This window comes from Nomascus leucogenys, chromosome 8 (genome assembly GCF_006542625.1).
Source record: "Nomascus leucogenys isolate Asia chromosome 8, Asia_NLE_v1, whole genome shotgun sequence".
In the NCBI taxonomy this organism is placed as follows: Eukaryota; Metazoa; Chordata; class Mammalia; order Primates; family Hylobatidae; genus Nomascus; species Nomascus leucogenys.
The window spans coordinates 76,501,331-76,520,418 of NC_044388.1; the positions used below are offsets into that span (position 1 = coordinate 76,501,331).

Consider the following 19,088-nt stretch of genomic DNA (forward strand, 5'->3'; position numbering starts at 1 on the left):
ATACTACTAGTAATGCAAATTTGGTTTACTATCTAAAACACAATGAACATAGTACATCATAGAAATAAAATAAAGTAGAAAACCAATAGAATCATGTCAAAAGACATAAAAGAATTTTGGCAAAATCCAACACTAATTCCTGATAACTCACAACAAACATGCAGAAAAAAATAGGTGACAAAACTAACATAAAGGACAAAGGAGAGTAATTGGAATTATACCATTTTAAGGCTCTTATCTTTAATAAAAGTGTTAAAATATTAATTCAGGCCAGGTGTGGTGGCTCACGCCGCTGATCCCAGCACTTTGGGAGGCCGAGACGGGTGGATCACGAGGTCAGGAGATCGAGACCATCCTGGCTAACACGGTGAAACCCCGTCTCTACTAAAAACACAAAAAATTAGCCGGGTGTGGTGGCAATTCAATCAGCGTAATATACTGTAACAGTAAAATGAATAAGCACATGATCATTTCAATTGATCCAGAAAAAACATTGATGAAATACAACACCCTTCTATAATAAAAATACTCAATAAGCTAGGCATAGAAGGGAACTTCTATACATGTTTCTTTGTTAATCACTTTTGATTACTAATTCAATCTCTTAGGTTATAGGTCTATTCAGATTTTCTCTTTCTTCTTGAGCCACTTTGGTAGTTTGTGTCTTTCTAGCAATTCATCCATTTCATCCAGGCCGCCTAATTTGTTGTTAGACAGTTGTTCAAAGTATACTCCTGTATCCTTTTGTATTTCTGTAAAGTTGGTAGTAGTGGCTCTGCTTTCATTTATTATTTTAATAATTAGTCTTCCATCTTTTGCTCAGTCAATACAGTGAAAAGCTTGATCTTTCAAAGAATCTATGTTTATTTATTCTACTGCTCTCCAACCTTCTATTTTATTGATTTATGCTCTAATTATGCTCTTTATTCTTTCTTTCCTCCTGCTAGCTTTGGATTTAGTCTTTTTTTGTTTTCTTCCACTGCCTTTAGGTATAGAGTGAGGATATTGATTTGAGATTTTTTTCTTAAATGTAGTTGTTTATATCCATACATTTTCCTTTGAACTCTACTTTCACTGCATTCAATAAGTTTTTGTATGTTTTGTTTTTATTTTAATTTGTCTCAAGATATTTTATAATTTTGCTTGTGATTTATTTTTTCACTCACTGGTAGTTTAAGGCTGTATTGTTTAATTTCCACATTTTGGTGAATTTTCCAGTTTTCACTTATTTATCTGTTGTTTCTTCCATTGTGGTTGTAAATTATATTTTGTATGACTTCAAAATTTAAAAATGATTAGGACATATTTTGTGGACAAAGATATGGCCTATCCTAGAGAAAGTTCCATATAGACTTGAAAAGAATGTATATTCTGCTGTTGTCGGACGGACTGTTCTGTATATGTATATTACCTCTCAATGGCTTATACTGTTGTTTAAGTCTTGTATTTCTCATGAAGCTTCTGTCTGGTTTTTCTATCCATTAATTAAAATGAGGTATTGAAGTGTCCAACTGTTAGTATAGAACTGTGGGTTTATCCTTTCAATCTTGTTAATTATTTCAGCTTTACTGAGGTGTAATAGAGAAATAAAAATTGTACATGTGATGCATTTATATGCACATTCTGAAATGATTACCAAAATGAAGTCAATTAACATGTTAATTTCCTCACAGAATAGTTACCTTCTTGTGTGCATGCGTGGGATAAGAAAACTTAACTCTATCCCCTGTGACTGCAGAGTGGCCATTCCAGCTGCTCCAGGCTCCAGCAGAGGAAGACCGGGTCAGGTGGCACCACCAGGGGGGCTCTCAGGCCTGGCGCGCACGCATTCCAGAGGCAACCAGACCATGCTCCGCCGTCTGGGCGCCCAAACTGCAGTCGCCCTCTGTGTGCAGGCAGCAGCTACCTGCCAACCCCCGAGCCCGCTCGCGCTCCCAGCATCGCAGAACCAGGGCCAAGTGTCCCAGTGGCTGCGGCCAAGCCAGGCATTCTGCACGGCGGCGGCTGCACAGGAGCAAGAACTGAGAACCCGCTGCTCAAACCCACACGGGGTGACTGCCGAGTGCCCATGCCGGAGGCCCCGATCTCCCTCAGATGGAGTGGGCGGGAGGCATGGCCTGGGGGCCCTCAGGCTGGGCGCGCTGGAGATCCCGAGGCCGACCAGGCCATGAACCTACAGCCCACCTGGGCACCCAAGCTGCAGCCGCCTTCTGTGTGCAGGCAGCAGCCTCCAGGCAACTCCCGAGCCCGCCGGCACTCCCCACATCTCACAACCAGGGCCAGATGTCCCTGTGGCTGCGGCCAAGCCAGGCGGTCTGCCCTGCAGCAGCTGCACAGGGGCGGGAACCGGCCCTCAGCCCCATCCCCGGTGGCTACAGAGGGCCCCTGGCTAGAGGTCTCGAGCTCTGGCAGAGGAGGAGCCGGGCGGGGGCAGGGTCTGGCGGGCTCTCAGGCCAGGGGCACTCGCGATCCAGAGGCCGCCCAGGCGGTGCTCCACCGCCTGGGCACTCAGCTACAGGCGCCGGGCAACTCCCAAGCTGGTTGGCGCGCCCTGCTTCGCAGAACCGGGGCTAGATGTCGCCGCGGCTGTGGCCAACCCAGGCGGTCTGCCCGGCGGCGGCTGCACCGGGGCAGGAAGCGACCCTCAGCCCCATCCCCGGTGGCTGCGGACGGCCCCTGGAGCGGCCCTGATCTCTCTTCGGAGGAGGAGAGGGGCGAGAGTCACGGCCAGGCCGGCCCTCAGGCGGGAAGTAATGGGCGCCTGCGGTTCCGGGACGTCCCGCGGGAGCCCAGGAAAACCCGCAAGCCAGGGGCGCCTGCGCCCGAGCTGCAGCCGCCCTCTGCTGGCCAGGCGTGCTCGAGAGCGGCTTCCGGAGTCCGGGCTGGCGCTGAGCTGCAGGCGCGCGCCTAACCGCTTTGCTGGTCTCACGCGGTCGGAGAAGTCAGAGCGCCCAGCTGCCGGAGCGCGAGTAACGGCTTAGTCGAGCTCACTCGGTCTGAGAGGTCGGAGGCTGCGAGTGTCGCTGCTGAAGGCTGTGGTGGACCGGGCCGGATCGCGAATTGTGACTACATCGCGGGGTTGGGGGGTGGATCTTGGATTTAGGGGTGGATCGCGGGGTGGGGAGGAGGATCGCGCATTTGGAGCTGGGTGGGAGTGGAAAATCCAGGAGGAGCCAGGGCGGCTCAGGACGGGGTGGTGGGCTCTGAGAAGTCCCCACCATGAGGAAGCTCTTTAGTTTCGGGAGACGCCTGGGCCAGGCGCTCCTGAGCTCCATGGACCAAGAGTACCCGGGTCCGGGGTACCACATCGGGGACTGGGAACTGCGGAAGATCCACAGGGCGGCCATCAAGGGCGACGCCGCGGAGGTGGAGCGCTGCCTGACTCGCAGGTTCCAGAACTTGGACGCCCGCGACAGAAAGGACAGGTAGCGGGGGTTCAGCCCGCGGTGGGAGGGCGCCCCCAGGCCCGGTTTCCCCGCAGTCCCTGAGGCGGGGGCCTTGGAGGTCGCCGGGACCCTAGAGCCGCGGAGCCAAATGAAGCCTCAACTGCCTTCCATCCCTGGCGATTTCCCGCCTGTAGCGCTTGGTGGATAATTTGAGTGATTTAACTCACAAAGTTAAGTATATCCACGTTTAAAACATGGAGCCATATACACGATAGGGAGGTGCCTAATGAGAACTCATTCCCATGTCAAAAATACCATGAGCCATTTTCAGTAGGCGAAGAGTTCTCAGATTAAACCCTGTGTCGGTTTTACATGCGAATCCACTTAGGTGGATAGGTTCTTTACTGGGGCTTCTTAGAGGGACACTTGGAAGTGGGAGGTGGGTTCGTTGGATGAGAAGACTCAGTTTTCTCAAAATGTGAGCTCTTAATATGTTTATCAGTTTTACATAAACCGAATGAAAATATCAAGGTTTTATCATTTTTGCATGACACCTGCTGTCTATCTTTTTCTATTGTGATGACATTAAAAAATTTTTATAATGGAGTGAAAAAAGACTTGCTCCTCTAGATATCAAAATGTGCTATTAATTCCCACAATTAATTATTTACTAACAGCTAAAAACACATATAAATAAATGGAACAGAATAGGAAATCAAAAACACTGAAATATATGTAAGATATATACACAGGGATTGATAACGGTAACATTTCAGATGAGTAGGAAAGGATGAGTTATTAATAAAATGCCTGCTATGTGAAGAAAACTAATGAAATTTTATGTCACAAAAATGAGTTCCTGATGGAATTCAGACTGAAATTTTTACATATGCAAAATGAGAAAAGTACCAGAAGAAAACACAAAGACTTATTTATACAGGTACATTTTACGTTAACAGAGGCCTTCCTAAGAATGACCTCACAAGCAGGCATTCTCAAGGTTGATTTAGCAAACTAAAATTAAAATCCCCTGTGTATCAGAAAAAAATTAACAAAAGATAACACACTTGAAAAATATTTACTATATATATTTTTACTAATATATAAAAATATGTATTCAGATGAAAAGTGTATCTTCATCCTACAGGGAATTTATTCTTTATTATATATAACATATATATTACTGATTATATGTATGACAAATTGTACATATTACTAATATAATGTTATATATATCAGTTATATATATATATATATATATATATATACAGATAAAAAGCACATCTTTATTTTACAGGGAATTCTTTCCAATCAAATCCACAAGAAAAGAACTCTAAAAGTGAGCAAAGTACTTTTTGCAGATCCACAAGTTACTTATGTACATAGGAAAAATTCCTTAGTGTTTCTCATAAGAGAATTTAAGTTAAAAGAGGAATGAGACTGTTTTCTATCCACAGTGTTTGTGAGAATAAAGAACAGTGGCACTTACACTGCTGCTTGAAGTTTAAGTTGCTGATGACTTTTCAAGTGGATAATTTGGAGATAATTACCACATTTTAAAAATGTATATGCCCTTTACCCATCAATTCCATTGTATTAAAATACCTTCAAAAAATAGAGATACATGCACTTTTTTTCCCAGCATTTATGTTAACAAGAACCCATAGAATGGATATGTGGCCATTGAAGGTGGCAACAGGTAGAGAAGTATGTTGATGTGTGAAGATGCATTTTGTTACAGCCAGTAAGGAAAAACAAATCATTTGCTTGCACATACACACAAACATACTATGGTCTTGTGTTAGGCAAAACTATGTACAAAATAGGATAAAATTTGTAACTTCTGAGCATTTGTATTTTAAAGTTTTTTGTTCCTTTTTCTTACCTTTGATTTCTGAAGTGAGCATTTAAAAAATTTCTAGTAAAAATTTATTATTAATGGAATAAATTTTGGGAAGAGAGAAATGTGAATCTTGTACAGATAAAAATAATTTCTCACTATTTTTTATCATTATTATTGTGAGGGTTGTTATTTTGTTTGAACTTTTAGCTTCTTCAGAAGTAAAAAGGGAATCTTTTTATCTGCTTGCAGATTTTATGTATATACTTCATTATGTATATATGTTTTTCTTATGTATAGATTCATTACATATAGGCAACAATGATAGATTAATCATTTCATTATAGTTGTAGTCTTATAAAAATAACAAATAGCAAATATTATTACTATCACAAAAATATTGGTTTCTAGAAGTTGTATTTAAAAATATTGAGCTCCCCAACTGTATTCTATCAATCCATTTATTCATCAAACATAACCTGAATATGTTATGTAGCAGACATTTTACGCTATCTCCCAGGATCCTTCCATACTTAAAAACTTTATGTTTACCTGTTCTGCCTCAGCAAGATGAGAGATTTAAAATGGGAATAGTAGGACTTAATCTTATTGAAGCTTTTCCTCCCACCTTTCAAGCAAAAGCATTTCTGAAGGTAGAAAACAATAAAAGATAAGCTTTAACTGCCCTTTTGAAAACTTATCAGTCTTAAATCCTAATATTAATCATTGGAAAGTCTGATTTGCATATATTCTGTAAATCTAACTGTTGACTAAAATGAGCCATACCTGTTCATCTCGATCAAGAGTTTCCTTTAGCTTAACGGGTTTTTTGTTGTTGTTGTTGTTGTTTTGTTTTGTTTTGTTTTGTTTTTGAGACAGCGTCTTACTCTGTCACCTAGGCTGGAGTGCAGTGGTGTGATCTCAGCTCACTGCAACCTCTGCTGCCAAGGTTCAAGCGATTATCCCGCCTCAGCCTCCTGAGTAGCTGGGATTACAGGTGCCTGCCACCACACCCAGCTAATTTTTGTAGTTTTAGTAGAGACGGGGTTTCACCATGTTGGCCAGGCTGGTCTTGAACTCCTGACCTAGAGATCCACCCACCTCGGCCTCCCAAAGTGCTGGGATTACAGGCATGAGCCACTGCACCCGGCCAGCTTCACATTTTTAAAAATCAAAGTAAGAAGTAATTTGTTTAAAAAATACGTTGTTATTTCAGTGCTCTTTCCCCATGGTACTTTTAGGAATTAAAATGTATTTAAGTGTCAATTAGATGGCTAGAACTGCCCTAGACCTGCTGTGTGTACAGTATTCTACTTAATGTAAGGCCTCATGGATTGTGTGATACCCTACTATTTTCTATATTAATAAGATGATTTTTTAAATGTTACCAATTATAGTTATAAAAAATTATGAATTATAAATACCGTTCCAATATCAGATATGTTAAAATGTGACCTAATCTTTAAATCATCCTGCAAAATAGCAATAATTGTATCACTTTACTTAATTAAAATGTTTTTGTTAAGTAGTAGTAATAGTAATAATTATAACATCTGGCTGGGTGCATGGCTCACACCTGTTATTCCAGAACTTTGGAAAGCTGAGGTGGGAAGTTCCCACGATGCTAGGAGTTTGAGACCAGCCTGGGCAACAAAGTGACATTCCTACTCTACAAAAAAATTTTAAAAATTAGCTGATCATGCTGGTGCACTCCTGTGGTCCCAGCTACTCAGGAGGCTGGGCAGGAGGATTGCTTGAGCCTACAGGCTGCAGTGAGGCATAAATACACCATTGCACTCCAGCCTGGGCAACAGAGCAAGACTGTGTCTCAACAAACAACAATCTAACAATTATTGAGTCGTTGCTTGTTCTGGAAATGGTTCTAAATGCTTTACATAGAGTCTCATTTAAGCATCACAGTGGTGTCCTGTGAGCTAGCTGCTGTTGTCATCTTTATTAATGAGGAAATTCAGGCACAGAAAGGCTAAGCAATAGCTGGTATGTGACCGAGTTCAAAGTGGAACTCAAACCCTAGTTGAACTGAATCCAAACACCAAGCTCATTCTATCCAAATAGGCTGCTGTTTCATTAAGGTAGGGAGAAGTAAGAGCTAATAAATATTGTACTTTCTTCAAAAGAAAATTATTTGTTTTGAAGGCAGAGGAATTACACGCCATTCAATGTTTACAATTACATGAACCATTGTAGGTTTTGAGATACTGCACTACATTTCCTGAAAACTCCTCTTGCTCTCCTAGGACTGCTCTACATTTGGCCTGTGCCTTTGGCCGTGTAGAAGTGGTCACTCTCTTGCTGGGCAAAGGATGCCAGATTGACGTCTGTGACAGACTAAGAAGGACGCCTTTAATGAAGGTATATAGTAGCCAACTCTTTCAGCATGAAATGCATTTGATTTAAATACATAGAATTAAAATGAATTTGTCTCATTTAAATATAGCTAGTTGGTGGAACCTGTGGGATATGTATTTTGAATTATTGGAATTTATAGTCTAATTTTTTATCTAACACTAATAGGCTGTCCACTGCCAGGAAGAGGCTTGTGCCATTATTCTCCTGGAACATGGTGCCAATCCAAACATTAAGGATATCTACGGCAACACTGCTCTCCATTATGCTGTGTATAATCAGGGGACTTCACTGGCAGAAAAACTGCTTTCCCACCATGCAAATAGTGAAGCACGAAATGAGGTACAGATCAATCAACTTTCTTTTCAAAATGTTTGTTTTAACATTGACATAGGTAAGAGTCAATTTTTCATATTTGGAACTCAAGTTTTCCTGAATGAAAGTGTTTTGAAATAACTTAATTGTCTAAAATTTTACTTTAAATATTGATACTTTTAAAGAAGCATTAGAGGGCACAGCTATTTTAGTGCACTTATGGGAAGTATTTGTGAATTCGTTAAGGTAAAACTTCTTCTTTTCAAGTATTTGTTTCCTACCCCAGGTGTATTTTTTTTCTAATTAGTGTAAAAACATCACAGGAAAAAAAATTGCCCTGGAAATAGGCTTTATCTTAAAACTCAAAACCAAAGCAACTTACAATAAATGGAAGTCTTGCTGCTGCTGCTGACGGTTTTCTAAAAAAATGGATGTATCTTTCATGGGCAAGGTTTAAGAGGGAAAAATAGGAAGGGAAAAGGAGAGCAATCAAAAACATGCAGGTCACTTGGAAATTAGGTAATGAGGGAAAATGCCAAGAAGAGGTTTTGTTTTTTAGTTTGTTGTTTTTCCAGTTTATGTATTGAGACAAAGCGCTCTTCAGCTTTGGGGTAATCATTTTTGGTTTGGTAAAAAGAGTGACTGAAACTTGCCTAAAGATTAATTTTTAGAGGACTCTGAGGAAACCAGATTGGCAGTGAATAGGTGGTAATGAAGTGAGAAACACTTCAGCAAAGGGTGGAACAAGTTAGTAACTGACTTATTACCCATCTTTGCAAAAACAGCCACTTAGCTAAGAGTCTAAACTCTCCTTTCAAATCTAGAATATCTTGGTGGGAAGGTGGGAAATAAGCAGCTTATAAATAGCACAATCAACTGGGATTTTGAGTTTGCTTGTCCCTGTAATACCCACACCCAGGAAAATGAACTGGAGTTTTAATACATAACTCTATCTCATACTCTTCTCTCTGGCCACATCCCAAGCTAATAAAGGATATTGGCCGTGTGGGTGAGAGATGAAACTGAAGTGATTGTCTGCTGCAGTAATTCTCAGCTAGAATTGTGCATTACAGTGACCTGGGGAAATTTTGTTAAAAGTCTACAAGTGTAGGCTTTCCCCTGAGGATTTTGATGTAATAGATCTAATATATTCTGAACATGTATGGTTAAAAATATTTTCTTGAAGCCATGCACAGTGGCATGTTCCTGTAGTCCAGCTACTCAGGAGGCTGAGGTGGGAGGATTGCTTGAGCCTAGGAGTTTGAGTCCAGCCTGAGGTGGGCAGATCACGAGGTCAGGAGATGGAGACCATCCTGGCTAACACGGTGAAACCCCGTCTCTACTAAAAATACATAGTAAGACTCTTGTCTCTTCCAACAACAAGAGCAAAAGAAAAAAAAAACCTCAGTGTTCGAATACACTCCTAATTAAGAAGCACAGAATAGATAAGTGCAGTATATAAATTCCTGTATCTCAAAGACATAAGAAATCTCTAAAACAGTTGGCATTTGATAGGTGCCACTTTCTTCAAAATTCTCTTTTCCAATAACATTAACCTGATTTATCTGTCTTTCTCTATCTTTGTGACTGGGAAGTGAAAGGAAATATCATTGGCAATATCTCTCAGCTTACAGAATAACACCTTTTGCTTCCCACCATGAATCATTCACTGTCATTCAGAAAGTCTTTAGCAATTTACTTGTGGGTAATCTTTCAATAAGTAGAGACTGACCCTTTCACAATTTCATGTTCCTTTGTCACCATTCAAGCGATTATGTGTCAACAAGTGTTCATTAGAAGTGAGATTTTCTCAATTAGATCAGTAGCAAATCTTGAACCTTTTTTTTTCAGTTGCAGTTGTATTAGGGACTATCTCAGTAAGTCTATTAAGTTTATAGAGCTTTGGCATTATCAGGATGTCAGTTTTAAACACTGAAATCCTTGAAGTCAGTGAGAATACAATAGGAATTCTTTTAATAGTTTAGTTTCAGCATTCCTATGAGCTAATTATCTATTTGGTTAACAATCTGGGAAAATTATATACACATAGATTGCAAATGAATAAATGTTGGGAAAATTCTTGAGGTGGGTATCATGAGTGTTAACAGCAGTTTTTATTATGTATATATCAGGGCCTGAGTTTTTTTATTAAACATATGATACTAGAGAAAGAAAAAGTTCCACATGCAAATACTTAGTTTATACACAATCATTTAGCAACACATTCATAGCAAATATAAAAACACAAGGGCTATAGTCTAAATGTGGCATATAGATTTGTTCTTTGCCTGTTTGAATTGAGTCAACATGTAAACTTTAGTGGACTCATGCAGAAATCTGGACCTCAGGCTTAAGAATCAAATCTGGTGTCCCCTGAACCGCATCACTGCTTGGTCTGCTGCGCAGAGGTTGCCCTGTGTAGGAGGCACATATTCTCCAGTTTGCTACTGTGTCACCTGAGTACTTCACTTACTTAGGTAACCTCCTTCATCCTTATAAGTATTTGAGTTTACAACTCCTTTTTTGTAGTATGTTTTCATAAAGACTTCAAGGTTTTCAAGACAGCATATATTGGTTCATAATATATAGTCTATAGTTTATATAAGTCCCTCAATTATAGAGTTGAATTTTAGAATTCAGAAGTTTTTTTAACTCTTTTTTTATATCTATACCACAAATAGTCATCTGCTCATAAGAATGCCTAGAAGCCTTTTTAGTTTATTCCTGCTGAGAAGTGGATAGATTATGAATATTGCAGACATTCTATCTTTCTTCTCAGCAATGTCCCTTAAAAATGCAAGTGATGGCTGGGTGCTATGGCTCATGCCTGTAATCCCAGCACTTTGGGAGGCTGAGGTGGACAGATCACGAGGTCAGGAAATGGTGACCATCCTGGCTAACACGGTGAAACCCCGTCTCTACTAAAAATACAAAAAATTAGCCGGGTGTGGTGGCAGGCACCGGCAGTTCCAGCTACTTGGGAGGCTGAGGCAGGAGAATGGTGTGAACTCAGGAGGTGGAGCTTGCAGTGAGTGGAGATCATGCCACTGCACTCCAGCCTGGGTGACAGTGTGAGACCCCATTTCAAAAAAAAAAAAAAAGAAAAAGAAAAAGAAAAAGAAAAAAATGCAAGTGACTTACTGGCTTTTGTTATGCTAGAAATAAACCCTATACATCAGTATTAGAACTTTTTTTGATAAGCCATTGTATTTTTATTTCTGATTTATATCTTGCCTAAAGTAAAAAAAAATGTTAAATAGCAATTAAAATGCAAATCAATACAAATGGATTTAAAAAGTAAAGTTGCATTAGCATCCCAGGATTATCATTATAATTGAGAATAGAATTTCTTACTGAGCTTTGCTTTTTAATATTTATTTTCAAAAATTTTTAACCGGTCTCTCTTACACAGAACATACTGAGCTTTCTAATAGTTAAGATAAAAATCTATCCTCTTGTATTAGGAAAAATCCCATGGACTATTTAATAATAAGGAAAATAAGCGCATTTGAAGCCAATCTCTCTTAATTCAGAGCTCATTTCCTTAGTGGCCTCTTTGGATCAGGAGTGCCTGACATGGGCATCCTGACACCATTGATAGAAGTAAATCAGGCAAGTTTGTGCCACCCAGAGGAAACCTCCACTTGTATTGGGAAGCTCTGGCAACTGTATCCCTGAAACTCTAGTTCCTAAAATGTTAATGTTTGCCACAAAAAGTATTGTCAAATTGAGATTAGGCAAAGTTCAAGGGATTTCTAGATTGTTGGCCATGTAATATAGTTTTGTAATACTTCTCAAATGCAGATGATCATGGAGTCTTTTTGTTGGGGTACAGTTCTTCTGGTAAAACAAATATTCTTTGAAATATAGTTTAAGAAACACTGCTCTAGAGATAATATTTTAGATCATTAATTTATTTTAAAAACTTAAAGCATTCACTACTATGTCTTAGGTTTTAGGGTTATAGAGAAAAAAGATACAGCCCTTACCCTCAATAAACTCTTGGTTTCAGTGGGAAACAATGAAATAATTACAATGTACTATGCTAAATGCTGAGACAGAAGCAAGGATTTTGGGGACTGGTAAATAAAGGGAGTTTTGGAGATGACCGAAGTTAACGTGGGGAGGCAGAGGAGGGGTGTTCGCAAGGCAGTGTGTGGGAAAGCACAGAGGAGTGAAAAGGACGGGACTGCTTTGCATTTACTTTCTCTCTATATTGCATGTTTAAGTTCATAGCATCTTATAGAAGATTTTTAGTTCAGTTCTGAAATACATAATTTTGTGAATTATAGATTGTTTTTGCTTTCTTACAGGAGGGAAACACTCCATTTTTGTTTGCTATAAATTCTGGGAGACAGCATATGGTGGAATTTTTGTTGAAAAACCAGGCAAATGTACATGCCGTTGACAATTTCAGAAGGTGCAGTAGTTTTTTGTTTGTTTGTTTGTTTGTTTGTTTTCCTAAAAACCTGAGTATTCTAGAGTGGTAAGAGTCACTCAAGTCAGAAATGTTAATAAGATTAAACTTATAATTACTGGCATATAGTAAAAAATAACACGAATAATCAGGTAGAAAAGCAGTTATTTGGACTGAGCAACATAAAAAACTGTATATAGTAGGATTCATCTTCTGTTATAGACTGTTATTTGTAATTTGATGTTTTTGGTCCTGTAATCTTATATTAGCTAAAGGGGTTTCGTATTTTATTAATTTTTTAAAGTGTAGACTTTAACTTTCAGTTTACAAATACTACTATTACCATTATCATTATTATTGTTATTATTGTTGTTGCTGTTGTTTTCGGTCTGCAGATAGCTCTTACTTATTTGATCCCTAGCTGACTTTGAATTACAATATATCAGACTAGGGAAGCAATGGGAAAATCTTCATCTAAATTTTTGCCTACTTTAGATAAGTGACCTCAGCACAGTTTCTTGGCCATCAAAGGACTATAAATTAGCAACTTGTATTATGTCATATCCCAATGGGACATGAAGCTTGCTTGTTGCCCCTGCCTTTTAGCCTTAGTGGTAATTTACCAAGATGAACACTTGAGCACCCAAGATGCTTATACACATAAGCTGGTACATGTAAATGGTTATTATGTCTATCCTGACAGGCAAGATGAAATTGGTAAAGTGTATCCAATTTGCCAATTAAATATCTTTATTAAAGTTCTTGAATGCTGTTATTTCTTTATTATTTTAGAACAGCCCTCATACTTGCAGTACAGCGTAGCTCGTCAAGTATCATCAGCCTCCTCCTTCAACAAAATATAAATATCTTTTCTCAAGACACGTTTGGCCAAACGGCCGAGGATTATGCTGTTTGTTGTGATTTGAGAAGGTATGTGCTTATATTCAAAGACCGGTTAGCACTAAATTAAGTTTTAAAATAATTACAACTATTGCATCTTATATATTAGGTGACAGTTCATAATTTGGTTGAGGTAGTTTGGAATGGCAACAAGTTAGTCCACTTTTTAGCCAGAAATCAAACAGAAATCTAGACTAGTCAGAAGTAGCAATGAGTGCAAGATTCTTTCCAGAGTTTTAAAGACCTTTATCCCTAGGGATCTCAGTGTTGTTCATTTTATTCCAAGTATAACCCTTATATGTGAGATAGAAATAATGTCACATCTTTTACTTTTTCTTTCTTTCTTTCTTTTTTTTTTTTTGAGACAACGTCTGACTATGTTACTGACGTTCCTGGGCTGAAGTGATTCTCCTGCCTCGACCTTGCAAACTGCTAGCCACCATGCCTGGCCTGACTTTTCTAATTAGTTATTGGGTCTTGAAATGTCCACTTTAGCAGAAAATCTTGTATTATCCCCTGGGGCTATCTCCTATGCCTTCCTCCTTTGAATTTTTCAAAAAGCTAAGGGGTTCCCTAAGCCCAAGGAAGACAGTCTTGCTTTACAAGTCAGAAGGGGGGAAAAGGCCATTCTAGTCATTCTGTTGTTTCCATTGATTCACTTGCTGTATTGCTACCATTGTAACTGGTCCTGCAATCTGGTAATGATTGACTTTTGCCACCAGGATGCCCTTACTGATTCAGATCCCTCACTCTTCATGGTGACTCATACACAGAGTCCACAGCTACAGTGTTTTGTTTTGTTTTGTTTTTTTTGAGACGGAGTCTTGCTCAGTCGCCCAGGCTGGAGTGCAGTGGCACAATCTCAGCTCACTGTAAGCTCCCCCTCCCGGGTTCACGCCATCCTCCTGCCTCAGCCTCCCAAGTAACTGAGACTACAGGCACCCGCCACCATCCCTGGCTAATTTTTTTTTGTATTTTTAGTAGAGATGGGGTTTCACCATGTTAGCCAGGATGGTCTCAATCTCCTGACCTCATGATCCACCCGTCTCGGCCTCCTAAAGTGCTGTGATTACAGGCGTGACCCATCATGCCCGGCCCACAGCTACAGTGTTTTTTAGTTCATGTACATAGGCTCAGCCATTGTTCCCAGCACCCTGCTCTGGCAGTGAGGCCTCCTGGCTCTACCCACACACATAGTGAGTAAATTGACCTTCCCCCAACACTAAAAATCTTATTTGTAGTCCACCTCTTGGCTAGGCTTAGCCTATACCTTCATGGTATGTTATCCTTTGAGACCAGTGTCCATTTTTTCTCTAGCAAATATTAATTGGGATTGTACTCAACAGTTAGGGATGTTCAAATAATGTTGCAGGAAGAGAGGAGAGGTCCCTTTGCCTTTTGTTATCACATCTGTACCTTGAGGCTTTTTTCTGACCTGTGTAGCAGCTTTTGTTAGATAGCAGAAGGTTCCACATTATCCTTCAATAGAGTAATGGGCACCAACTTGGAGTTGGCCCCTCAAGTAATGTGTTTCCATAATAATGAAAATCTCTCAGGCTACTTGAATCTCTACCTCAAGTTTTTAAGATATTTTAAAATTTTACCTCACAGGAAGTCATTCAATAGAATTCTCTGTATCTAAAGTAGGTAATTTGGATTTAACAGAGCTAAGCCTTACCCATGACTCATCAGTATCCATGTATAAAACAGGGCTTTATACTTGTTTCAGCAGCACATATTCTAAAATTGAATCAATACAGAACAGATAAGCATGCCTGCTGCCTAAGGAGGGCACGCAAATTCAGAAAGCATTCCACATGTTGCACAGTCCCCAGAAGGTCATTTGACTATTTGTTAACTAGCTTCTAGGAAACAATGTGAGTCAAACCAAAACAGGAGACACCCGAGATGGAAATTGTTATTATGATCATTATAAAAGTATTCATGTAAGGTGATCTGTGAAATGAGAACAGAGCTGAGTAGCACATGGGATGTTACATGCAAATATGTTGTTAGTACATGACTTGGAAATGAGGGAACATCAACTTGTATCTCTTTCATGGAACTGAAAAACAATACAAGCAGGGCTTTGTCTTGTATGTCAGTCGGAGAGGACCAAGAAGATGCAGCCTCTAACACAGACCTGCTGGCTCTGAGTTTGAGGAGGTAGAGAAGGAATGGTAGTTGTCCCAGCTGGGTTTTGACACCTATTAGTTTTCTGCCCTTGGTGTGATTGATGAGCTCAGTAATAGGGGACAATTAGGTTATATGTTTTAATGAGATAATAATATATTTATATATAAATTTAGTTACAAGTTATGAACTAGCTAAAATGCTCTGAACTACAAGCCACAATGAATAGGACTAATATAACCAAAATTAGCATATTCTTTGAAAACTGTGACATTCAAATATTAGAACCTATGGAAAAACACTCATCAGGTTTTTTTTTTTGTTTTTGAGACGGAGTCTTGCTCTGTCGCGCAGGCTGGAGTGCAGTGGTGCGATCTCGGCTCACTGCAACCTCCGCCTCCCGGGTTCACACCATTCTCCTGCCTCAGCCTCTCCGAGTAGCTGGGACCACAGGCGCCCGCCACCACGCCCGGCTAATTTTTTGTATTTTTAGTAGAGACGGGGTTTCACCGTGGTCTCAATCTTCTGACCTCGTGATCCGCCCGCCTCGGCCTCCCAAAGTGCTGGGATTACAAGCGTGAGCCACCGCGCCGGGCCACTCATCAGGTTTTATTTGAGATTCCAAAATGGTTTCAGCAATGCAGTTCAAGAATAAATTTTTCCATTGCTTTACTATTTCTCTGAACATTTAAGCATGTTATCTAATTACATCCTCCTAACGACCTAGTGAAGTCAAGTAGTAAAATCTTTATTTTTTAGAAGAAGCCATGGAGCTTAAGAGAAGCAACTGGTCTGAAAACAAAATACCTATTGGTTACAGAGCGAGGACTTACTCTGAATGCAGGACAGTTTCCAGGGTGTTAAGCTAGCTAACTAGAATTAATTTACTGAGCTATGCTTTTCTCAGTTTATGAGTACTTCCTGTTTTTCTTCTTTAATTAGAAGCTTAATAAGTTTATAGAGCTTAAAATTTTAAAGTGTATTGGACATTAGAGTTCTGATATTAGCTCTGATATTGTCTGAAATGCTTTAAGAATTTAATCTGTTTGGTAAAGATTTTTCATATCACTATTAAAATACTAATTTTGTTTATTACATTTATTATGCATAGCATTGAACAACAAATTTTGGAACATAAAAATAAGATACTTAAAAATCGTCTTCGAAATGACAATCAAGGTAAGACTTCTGATAGTAAATTTCTGATTTCCCTTGGTCATCTTACTGATTTTAAAAAAGCAAAATTACCAGCCAGGCATGGTGGCTCACATGTGTAATCCCAGCACTTTGGGAGGCCGAGGCGGGTGGATCACCTGAGGTCAGGATTTTGAGACCAGCCTGGCTAACATGGTGAAACCCCATGTCTACTCAAAATACAAAAATTTGCTGGGCGTCATGGCGGGTGCCTGTAATCCCAGCTACTCGGGAGGCTGAGGCAGGAGAATCACTTGAACCCAGGAAGTGGAGGTTGCAGTGAGCTGAGATTGCACCACTGCACTCCAGCCTGGATGGGAAAGCAAGACTCTATCTCCAAAGAAAACAAAAAAAGTAAGATTACATATTTTTAATCATAAAAAAGCAGTTTAAAATATGTATGTTTATATACAAATTTTTTAAAATTTATTTAGTTTAGAATTCAGAGTTATTTAAGAAGTTAGTTGTAGCTAATTCTCAGTCTCAAACAGTATTGTCTGAAAAAATTCATTTACCTACTTATGATCCCTGAAATTATACATATTTTTGTATTAATATAAATAAGAAATTAGATTAATATGTTGCATTTTCCTCTATAATTACATTGTTACAAATTGGACTTGTTATGCAAATGGATCTTCTATTTATTTTTTTATAGTAAATGGTTTGCATTTAGTAAATAAATGTTAATTCCAGTTGATTCTTGAATATTGTGGGGGTTAGGGACTCTGATTCCTGTGGAGTTGAAAATCTGAGTATAACTTTGACTCCTTCCAAACGTAACTACTAATAACCTACCGATGACTGGAAACTTTACTGGTAACATAAACAGTCAGTGAACACGTATTTGTATGAGTTGCATTATTATATAATATGCTTTTAGAATAAAGTAAGCTAGAGAAATGAAGCTGTTATAAAGAAAATCATAGACAAGAAAAAAATATACTTACTATTCATAAACGTAAGTGAATCCTCCCAAAGGTCTTCATCTTTATCATCTTCAGGTTGATTAGGCTGAGGAGGAAGAAAATGGTTGGTTTTGCTGTCTCTGGGTTGCAGAAGCAGAAGAAAAATCTGCATATAAGTGGACCCCTGCAGTTCAAACTCATTGTTCAAGGGTCAACTGCATTACACAGGAATTTGTGTCACTAAGAAAGTAACTGTCTTTAGAACTAGGAATTCAAATATCCCTTTCTGATACCATAAACAAATGGCAATAAGAACCATAAAACTGAGCCAGTGTGCACCCATACAAATAGAAGATTGTTTTTGAAGATACCTACTGAATGCAGAAGACAGGAAAGTAATTCCTTTCCAAAAAGCAGAAGTTATGTTACATATTCTTATACAAACCAGGTCTATTTTTTATTTATTCACCATAAGTTGGAACTTCATGAGATATATTCACTTCCTAGAACAAGCTGTGTTTTTTTATGTGCTGGATAGTTATCACAATAATAGTAATTTTATTGGAACAAAATAATCTGTTACCAGGCTGGGCGTGGTGGCTCATGTGTAATCCCAGCACATGGGAGGCCAAGGAAGGCAGATCGCTTGAGGTCAGGAGTTTGAGACCAGCCTGGCCAACATGGTGAAACCCAATCTCTACTAAAAGTACAAAAATTAGCCAGACATGGGGGTGGGCACCTGTATTCCCAACTACTCGGGAGGCTGAGGCAGGAGAATTGCTTGAACCCAGGAGGTGGAGATTGCAGTAAGCCAAGAATGCACCACTGCACTCCAGCCTGGGTGACAGAGCAAGATTCCATCTCAAAAAAAAAAAAAAAGTTACTCTGTTACCATTAGGCAAGAGATAATCATAATAAATATTCCAATAGCCAAACTCTAGGCTCAAAAAATTATAATAAAATTATAAAAATGGTTCACAATAACAAAAATATAACACCTAATGCATTGTACAATCTGAACTGTATAAAGACACCTTTAATTTAGTACATATTTATCAAACCACTTCTATAAGTTAGGTTTGGCAAATTGCAGGAGACAAAGATGGAATTGACATAGTTTTTGTCTTTAAGGTGCTCATAATAGAATATAGATAACTATTTAATTTTTGTGTTTTTTCAACAGAATTTTTAAGAAAAATATTTTAATTCATTCAAATACTTGTCCACTTAAATAATAACTATCATGTATCTGTTATAGACTAAGCATTTTTCCAATGTTACAAAATGCATTTAAAAACTAGAGTTAGGAGATTGTTGTTACCACTGTTATTTATTTTATTTACTACCTGAAATAGTGCTTACTGTGTGTCCAATGTCATCTGGGAGCTTATAGTTATTTATTACATATGTATCATGTTCAGTATGTGCCAGCCACCTTTATGTTTGTGGTGATGAATGCAATCTTCTAAAATGTGGGTAGGATTTAGGGTAAGTGTGTAGAGTGAGTGGAACTTTGCCAGGTAAGGAGGCAGAGGGATGATGCTTGGCAGAAAGAGTATCTAACAAGCTTGCATGTTTGACAGAAACAGCAGCCACGAAGAATGAAAGTTCTAAAACACAAGGAGAAA

General features: G+C 39.1%; 2 protein-coding genes and 1 non-coding gene across 3 annotated transcripts in view; all 3 read left to right on the plus strand.

The window, feature by feature from the left end:
* The first annotated feature begins 1,694 nt into the window (after positions 1-1,694).
* On the plus strand, positions 1,695-2,911 carry LOC100587726 (translation initiation factor IF-2). Its single transcript, XM_012508633.2, is given in 2 exon segments — positions 1,695-1,830; positions 1,833-2,911. Coding segments are annotated over 2 exon segments (1,215 nt in total).
* The window catches only part of ANKRD18A (ankyrin repeat domain 18A), a 53,999-nt gene continuing 37,776 nt past the window's right edge, over positions 2,866-19,088 (plus strand). The window contains 6 exon segments of the mRNA XM_030817434.1: positions 2,866-3,425; positions 7,485-7,599; positions 7,762-7,935; positions 12,222-12,328; positions 13,118-13,255; positions 16,470-16,537. Of these exon segments, the coding sequence (XP_030673294.1) occupies positions 3,220-3,425; positions 7,485-7,599; positions 7,762-7,935; positions 12,222-12,328; positions 13,118-13,255; positions 16,470-16,537 (808 nt within the window). The 5' untranslated portion in view covers positions 2,866-3,219.
* LOC115836467 lies at positions 14,946-15,048 on the plus strand. The gene has a single exon (XR_004031549.1). It is a non-coding gene; the product is annotated as a U6 spliceosomal RNA (small nuclear RNA).